General features: G+C 40.3%; 1 protein-coding gene across 1 annotated transcript in view; it reads right to left on the bottom strand.

The window, feature by feature from the left end:
• Window positions 1–1,263: 1,263 nt before the first annotated feature.
• Window positions 1,264–9,033, bottom strand: part of LOC115269310 (uncharacterized) — a 32,220-nt gene continuing 24,450 nt past the window's right edge. The window contains exons 4-5 of the mRNA XM_062843902.1: window positions 2,135–3,251; window positions 1,264–2,078 (exon numbers count right to left, since the gene is read on the bottom strand). Of these exons, the coding sequence (XP_062699886.1) occupies window positions 1,657–2,078; window positions 2,135–3,251 (1,539 nt within the window). The 3' untranslated portion in view covers window positions 1,264–1,656. The remainder of the gene's footprint in view (window positions 2,079–2,134; window positions 3,252–9,033) is intronic.

The raw sequence follows: 9,033 nt of genomic DNA, 5'->3' as shown, positions 1-9,033 counted from the left end.
CTTCCAGTTTCGCCTTAAGGTTAATCTAGATGACTACCTGATATTGTTTTACTTCAAACTACATAAACATGAACATCTCGATGAACACCATCCCTATTGTAGTGAATTATATTGTATTCACATTTTTATTTGCAGTTCAGCAGTACTGCCAGCTTAAAAAAAACTTCGTTTTATTCTATGCAACATGAACAGCTTTTGACGTCCACTTAAATAATGCAGAAGAGTCTTCCATATTGCATACATTCATATGTATATATTCAGCAATATATGATTCAATTTGAACAGTTTTGCCATCTATCATAAGAAAAAATGACATCAGAAGCTATCACTAATTGACCTTTGTTGTCCTTTCGAACATTACAGAACATTACATGTGTATATTTAGAAAATTATTAAAAGTTTAGAGCAATGATTGATATGGACGTTAACCTAAGTTTTGGACGTAAATCAATCCGGCGTAAAATAAGGTCGGAGTGTAGTTATTATCTCTATTAAAGAGTCTTTGAGCCAGGGAGTGCAGCCGACTGATTTGTCTCAGTAAATTAGTGAAAATCACCCCTGAAATAGAACGGAATTGCTACACAATGTAACTTTAATCCAAGTACAGTCTGACTGGTACCAACTACGACAATAAACCAGTGACTCAACGATGGAGGAAGTAACTTCAACGAAAAAGGACATAATTGCTTTAAAGACTAAACTAACTAACTTTTTGGGAGCTGAATCCAAAAAGTAAGGAAACTTTTTTTTCTTCCTGGAGGTCGTTAAATTTTGCGAGCGTTAAACGGGGACAACCGAAAACTTTTTTTCGCCAAATGAAACCAGCAGCAAGTAACCTTTCTTACTAATTCGAGTTTAATTTTCTTTCTCTCTTTCTAGGTAAGCGATCCGAACCGACGAAATTTCCAACTTTTTCGACTTCTTTTCCGCTAGAGGGTGGAAAATTGGTACATGATTAGTTAGGCTCGACGAACCATCTCGCTGTCGTTATCGTCGACAGTTTCGGCAATCATCCAGTGTGAGTTGTAAGTGACAAGCAACCGGAAGTTTGCTTGGGCATTTGCCAGTTTCTAGTGCAAGAGGCCCAGCTGGAAGGCATCGAACGTAGTTGGGTTTGGTTCTTATTGTAACATTTTTTTTTCGAAGAAGAAAAAATCTTTTGTCATGACGTTCATCAAATGAACTTTGATATTCCTTTTCTGGGTTTCCATAAATTCCAAGTTTTTACCTGTTCTTTTAATATTACCAAAACTAATTGGACTCTTAACTGTCACTTGAATTAGTATTGTATTTGCTTTAAGTTTCATTGTGTTACTTTTTCAGACACTATTAGTAATAGATGAATCATATTTATTAAGCACTTTTCCTTTAAAACGCCATACATAGGGCTGGTACGTATCAATTACCGATAATGATGTAAATAATAATTATCAATGACTTGCAGAAGTTTTGATTGCCACTCCCGCGAAGATTGCTGTCGCCACCATCTGTCTCTGCTCAACCTTATCAAGTTGTCTGTTTATCGAATCCCTTCAATCAACCGACAACAAGAGCTGTGCCCCGAGATTTCGTATCGGTTGCATGTGGAGCAGTTTGATACATTCTATATAGCGCTTCCCAACATTTGACCAACAGAAAACTTTTCATTCAAACCTCTCACTCTCCAATCGGTTCAATCTTCAAGTACATCCCGGTCTTCGGCGACAGCACAAAACTCTTTGCTTCGAACTGCAATCGGTCCGGAGTCTCGGATCGAGGCGCAAACCGGAAGTTCCTCAGCAACGTTACCAGGCCGATCTTGGTCTGCATCAGGCCGAATCGCATACCGATGCACACCCGAGGTCCTTCACCAAAGGGTAGATACACGTACGGATGGCGAGATCTGACGGCTTCGGGGAGGAAGCGATCCGGGTCGAAGCGGGACGGATTCGGGAAGTATTCCGGATCGTGGTGCATCGAGTGGATGGGAATCTGGAAGAGAGTTCCGGCCGGAATGGTGAACGAGCAGCCTTCCGGGGTGTACGGCGAGTTGGCCATCCGGAAGAGGTTGTCCACCGGAGAGTACTTCCGAAGGGTTTCTGTGAATATGGGAAGTTGTAGTGACATGTGTCTTATAAGATTAATGAATACGTACCACTGACAACTCGATCCAGGTAGTTCATACCCAGGAGCGTGTCGTACTTCAGCTCTCCACCGTCCTTCGCAATGGAGTCCTCAATCTCGTTCCGAAGTCGGTCCTGTATGTCCGGATTGGCGGCCAACTCGTACAAGCAGAAATTCATCGTCGTCGAAGAAGTCTCGAAACCCGCCGCGAAGAAGATGAAACACTGCGCCGCAATCTCATTCATCGTAATTCCTTCGCCGCCCGAATTGGGCTCATCGCTGAACTTTCCTTTGTTCTTGATCTCCATCAACAGGTTCAAAAAGTCATTGCGTTTCACGTTGTTCCCTTCCCTGTAGCCCACCGTACTGTGCACCAAGCTTATGAAGAACCTGTTAACGTCCTCCTCCACGACCTTCAAATTGATCTTCTTCGCGAAGCTCTTGTAGCTGCCTCCGATGAAGAACTTCAAAAACCTTACCGCGTCGAACCGGTTCGCTTTCAATCCCATCAACCTAAACTCCGAGCTGGGATTCTTGATCGAATTGCACTCCACCCCGAACGCCACATTCCCAATCACATCCATCGTGAATCGCTGCAGGATGTTCTTCAACTCGATGTCCTCCTTCCGGCAGTTCTCCGCCAAATACTCCTTCAATCTATCCGCAACGTTCAACATCGTGTCAAACATGTACTTCATCTTCCCCGAGGTAAACGTCGGGGACATCTTCGTACGCATGGCCTTCCACTGGGCTCCCTCCAAGCTGAACAGATTGGCGCTCAACGGGTCCCCCATCGGATCTACGAACACGCCCCGATCGTGAAACTTGTGGAAGTCCTTCACCAGAACGCTCTTGCTGATCTCCGGGTCGATCACCAAAACCGCCGGCTGGAAGAAGTTCATGATTCCTCCGATCTTCAGCCCACGCCCCTTGAACTCCCAGTACAACCGCTGCAGCACCTCGCAGCTATGCTCCTTCTGGAATATCCCCCGAACGTTACCGAAGATCATGTGCGGGTTCTTGGCGAACGGAACGCCCAATCGAGACCATTGCTGCTGCTCTCGCCGAAGGAAGTAGAACACCAGACCCGACAGGCACACCAACAACGTTACAATCACCGTAACCGGATCCATCGCTTGATCCTTTCTCTACAAAGTCTTCAAAGTAACTGATTGGGAAGCGAGTCTCCGAATACGGTATTTATCAGCAATCCCGTGGGATGACTGGGAAGAATACCGCCACCAAGACACCCAGTACAGAGGCGGCGGCCTCGTCTGATAAGATTGCACGCGAGAAAGGCACAAATTTTGCGCCAGATCATTGTTTACGTGTCGAGTCATGCCCGTACAATACCCAGTGCTTGCCTTTTACGGCAAGTAGGTAGGTAGATTGCGTGTGACCAGATGTTGTTTGATGGAAAGCACCTACTTGTAATCTGTGGAGATTCGTTTATTATCTTCCGCCTGTCAGTCTCGTTATCGATAGATGGCAAACTGGAACAAAGGAGTTGGATTACGACTTGATTAGATATATTTTTTAAATCGATGAGGAATTTTCCTAGAACGTCGTGGAGATACTGATGACCTAGATCAATAAAAAGGACCATAGATTTTAATCCACAATTTTATTGCATTTGAAATTTAATTTGAATATTTGAAAAACTAACGAATTCCTTGTAGAAACGAGAGTTTTTGAAAAAAAACTTAAAGATAAAAGTTTCAACGGAACCGCATGAAAACAACTGAGGAAGTTCTTAAAAGTATTCTGATGAAATTCTAACAGTAACTTCTGATAACATTTCTGGAGCAATGTATGGCAATCCCTTTAGGGAATCATTTGAGGAAGCTACAAATGAATCTTTCATAAGCTCTCAGCTATGACTCCCTAAGACCTCTTAAAACACGCCTCAGGCCTTCTGAAACATCCCTGAAACCGCTTGAAATGCTCCTGAGATCCTCTGGAGCTCCCTGAGACCTCTGAAGCGCCATAGAAGCCCCATGAAATCCCCAACCCTGAAGTTTTTTCAACGCCATTGATTCCATCTGAAACAGTTCTGAGACCCCCTGATATCCCCTGAATTTCTAGCGAATGTTCCTGAGAGTCCTTGAAGTACCCTTGACCACCGGGAGCCCCCCTGATATCCCCTGAAACGCCTCTTAGACCCTCCGGAGCTTCTTGATCCCCTAGAGACACCCTGTGATCTTTTTTATGCCCCTGAGACTTCCTGGTAGCCCCTGAAACCCCATGGGGCCCCAATGAAAGGCCCGTGTAACCCTCAGTGTCCCCTGAAGGCCTCTAAATTGTCTCTAGACCCTCTCCCTAGGCCACCATTGCAATAGTTACCGTTACTATTACATCTTCTTATGCACAATATTGGTTCTGAATAGCACGCATTCTTTTTATCCATGGTTTTAAAAAGGCGCATAAATTAACAGTGCATAAAAAGAACCTGCACAATTAGATGTTCTAGTGTATAGGCTACAAACACACTCATCATGAATTTCCTGTTCGGTACTTTGTTGGCGAAATTAGAACAGCAGAAGCATTGTATGTTGATGGCACAAATTTCCCAAATGGAAGAGATCGTGCCTCTGGAGCCGACCTAATACCGATTGTGTTGTAAAGTGTCAAAAACGTGTGCAAAAGATAAGCAATAATATTTTGCTGTACTCAGCATTGAAAATTAAGTGTGTATAATATACCCTTACCGGTCCACTTTTTTTTTGTGTTTTGGTGTTAATAGAAAACAAGTTTTAAATTACTTTCAAACACGATCTGTTACCGATTATTTGACAGTATTTCGAATATTTTGCCATATCCTTAAGGAGAGACATCAGGGAAGACAAACATGGCTGCCACAATGGCTGACTTGGTCCCTTACTCACGTTTTCAAGAGCACCAATTTTGAAAATTCATGAACAAATGCTCTCGATTTAGAAAAGCTGCTTCTTTTTTGCAAGTGAGCAAAGCCAGAATAGGGTATGTGTGCCATCATTAATCTCATGCTCCCATATTCATCCTATTCGAAAACAAGCGATAACGGCACCAATTGATTCCGTTCTTTTTGTTTTCATGGGTGCTCACTTCTAACAAAAAATACAAAAATAAGAAACAAAACAAACAGCGCTTCAATCCTTTGTTTTTCGTAGGATGAAAATGGGAGCCACATGCTTAATAAGGGAACCAATACCCTATACTGCTTGGTTCGATGCTTCGCTGGTCAGATTTGTGCCTCTAAAGTTTGTATGCAAAATTGCAGAGGGATTTCTTGTTGTTTCACCTTAACCCTTTGGAGCCGGAGGGGTCACATATGACCCCAACATAGAAACGGCTGTATAAATTCACTAATTCGATAAAACAGAATACTTTCTTCAGTAAAGTTGTTGAGTTCTCTATTTGGGAAAAATAGAAATATTTGTATTTGAAACTTCATTGATAACCTAGAACATCCTGAACACCTTCGAATTTGGAAAAACGAAATAATTGTCATACCAGTTGTTCTAAACGCTGAACTTGGATGTGGGTTACGTTTATATGTATTAATATAGGCTTCATCAAGAATATCAAAACGTGTTTTATGTTCTGGGATGTTCTAGGTGTTCCAAACTGTGCTATAGTGAATTCCTTCAAATCTACAAGAATAGTTTCATGTATTTTCGCCACAAATAATAGCATTGCATAACTTACTGGGATCCGTGAAGCTCTTGAAGTCTACAATGTCATTTGTAGACACTGAAGGGATATTCCAGGTCAGCCAAACTACCTTGGAGTTCAGAACTTCAGGTCAACACTCGGAACAGTAGCCATTTCTGTTATACTGAGTATCGTTGCATAATAAACCGCAGTTACTGGAACAATCTGAAGTCTACTAGCTTATTATAAACCTTTGAGACATTCAGCGTCGTCCAAACTGCTCTATAATGATGTCCTTCAAATCTACAAGAATAACTTTATGTGTTTTCACCATAAATAATAGTATTGCATAATCAGCTGAGATCCGCGAAGCTAGTGAAATCTCAAATGTTATTAAGAGACACTACAGGGATATTACAGGTCAGCTAAACTACCTTGGAGTTCAGGACTTCAGATCTACAGTCGTAACAACAGCCATATCTGCTATACTGAGTAAAGTTGTATGTTTATCCGTGGTTACTGGACCAATCTGAAGTCTACTACCTTATTATAAACCTTTGGGACATTCAGGTTCGTCCAAACCGTTCTATAATGCAGTCCTTTAAATCTTCAAGAAAAACTTTGTGTTTTCGCCATTAATAATAGTATTGCATAATCTGCTGGGATCCGCGAAGCTTTCCAAATCTCAAATTTTTTTAAGAGACACTATAGGAAACTATCTTTGAGTTCAGATCTTCAGGTTTACACTCGTAACATCAGCTATATCTGACATACTGAGTGACGTTTCATACTCAATCGTGGTGACTGGACCAACCTGAAGTCTACTATATGTTATTATAAACCTTTGGGACATTGAGGGTCGTCCAAACTGTCCTGAAATTTAGCTCTTGATAGTAACAGTAGTTATTCTCATAATGAATTTTAGACTGTAATCTGTAATCCCACAGGCATATTAGGAGTCATTTCAAGATAGTTTTGAGATATTCCAGATCAACAATACTACTCCGGAGACCATAGCTTCAGGTCTACACTTGTGATTGTCCAAGAAACCAAAAGTTCTGCTTCCAATAACGAAATGCACTTTCAAGTTCCACGAAGTTCAGATAAAGTTCGGAATGGAACTTTCTGGCTGCTCAAGAGGCTAACAATGAGCTTTGCTGGAACTTCGCACACAAGTTCGGGCAAGGCTCATTGTTAGCCAGATGCTACTCAGAAGTTTATTTCAGTAACTTGTTGTGCTAAGGATTTTTTTTCATTTCAGCAAAAACAACTTTATAAGAAAAATCTCATGGACACTAAAAATGAATTTACCAATTTAATTTAATGACTGACTAGAATCAATGCTTTGCCGACGCCTAGACACTTGTGCAGTAGCGCTGTTATCTTTAACATAACAAGTATCTACATCAGCGCAGCGCTGCGCCGAATGACACGGTTCAAATCTTCTCCAGGAGTGTAACGTGTACAGTAAGGTTGGTCGTGTCTCTCACAATACAAGCAATTAACACAGGTTGTGGTAAATCTAGGAAGCACCTTTTTGTTTATACATCATTTTGAGAAGTTCCACGAGAAGCTGCTTAAAAGGCTAACAAGCTTCCGTATGTGAACTTTCAAGTTCCGAAATTACCTAAAAATGAAGCTGCTTAGAAGGCTGATGCTCTTGCTGCTTCGCTCATAAAGTACCCTCTTATCCGAATTTCTGGTTACTTGGGAATCGCCCAGGTAATAATTTGATGCTGTACAAACGTTTCTCCAACTATTTTAAATCAGCCTTTGAACAAAAGCTGAGTACAAGAAGTACAATCCTTTATTCAGCTCTTTAACGTCTTATTTGGGTGATTTCATTCAACCTTTAGCTGATTTTAAGCTTAATATGCGCCAAATCAGTAATCAATTATATTTAATAATTGTGTAAAGATAAAATAGAAACACACAAGCCATACTTCAGACCAATATTCAGCTGTCATTGTGTTCAGCCATTGACATCATTAACCAGCTATTGTTCAGCTAATACTCTCACTGTTCAGCATTCATTTTTACTAGGGAGATTTTGCCAATACGTTAAGTAGTGTTACATAACAACTGTACTTACCAAAGAAGTTAGAGGAACAAAAAGCGTTGTTATATATTTTGGATATTATGGACTTCCTTACTGTTATGAAGCTTAGTTGATAAACACAACCGCTATAACTTTACTTTAGACTTACTGGACATGATAGATTACGAATCGTAGCTTTTAATGAAAGATGTTTCCGTTACACTCGTAGACTTTAGCTTCAAAACTGAAGAACATTTTAGACGACCTAGGATATCTCAACTGATCTGATAGTGTCTATTAACCTTTCAGGAGACTTATTGGACATGATAGATTACAAATCGTAGCTTTGTATAATGGAAGAAGTTACCGTTACACCCATAGACTTACAAATCTAAACTCAAGAACAGTTTGGATAACCTAGGATATCTCGACTGATCTGATGGTGTTTATCAACCTTTCGTAAGACTTGCTGGACATAAAAGGTTACAAATTGTAGCTTTGTATAATGAAAAAATGTTACCGTTACACCCGTAGACTCAAAAATCTAAACTCAAGAACAGTTTGGATGACCTAGGATATTGCGACTGATCTGATACTGTCTATTGAACTTTCAGAAGACTTACTGGATATGATAGATTACAAATCGTAACTTTTGTATAATGAAAGAAGTTACCGTTACATCCGTAGACTTTAGCATCTAAACTCAAGAATGGTTTGGATGACCTAGGATGTCCAGAAAAAATATTCTGCATAATATTCTACCGTTTTTATGCTTTTGACCCCCAAAAGTACAGAAAAACGTAGAAAAAAACTCCGTAATAACGTTTGGAAAAATTCCGGCTTCAAAATATTTAAAAAGGATTTCTTGCTTAACTATCTCCGACACCATCTTGTCGGAGCTGGTTAAATAGGGATTTGTGTAAAAACACAACATGTTTGGTCACGAATTACGCCAGTATGTTTTTCAAGACTTTCAACAATAGAATTTTTGAAATAATCCCTGAAGATCTGCAAGTTCGATCTCAAGACTTTTTTTGTATTGAACCTGCAAAAACACCTACAATGGACGTCACAAATCTCACTAAGAACATCTTCAAGTAAAAAAATTAAAAGTTACCGTCCAGAAATGCACTTCTTCACTAAAAGTGTAAGTATCATATTAATAAAGTTGGCAACACAGCTGAAATATTTTATTAGAAAAAAGAAGTAAGTACCATCGTAAATGATTTTCATCCTTGGTTCGACAAAATCAAAACGCA

The sequence above is a fragment of the Aedes albopictus genome, unplaced genomic scaffold (genome assembly GCF_035046485.1).
Source record: "Aedes albopictus strain Foshan unplaced genomic scaffold, AalbF5 HiC_scaffold_63, whole genome shotgun sequence".
Taxonomy (NCBI): Eukaryota; Metazoa; Arthropoda; class Insecta; order Diptera; family Culicidae; genus Aedes; species Aedes albopictus.
This window is presented reverse-complemented; position numbering and strand designations above follow the sequence as displayed.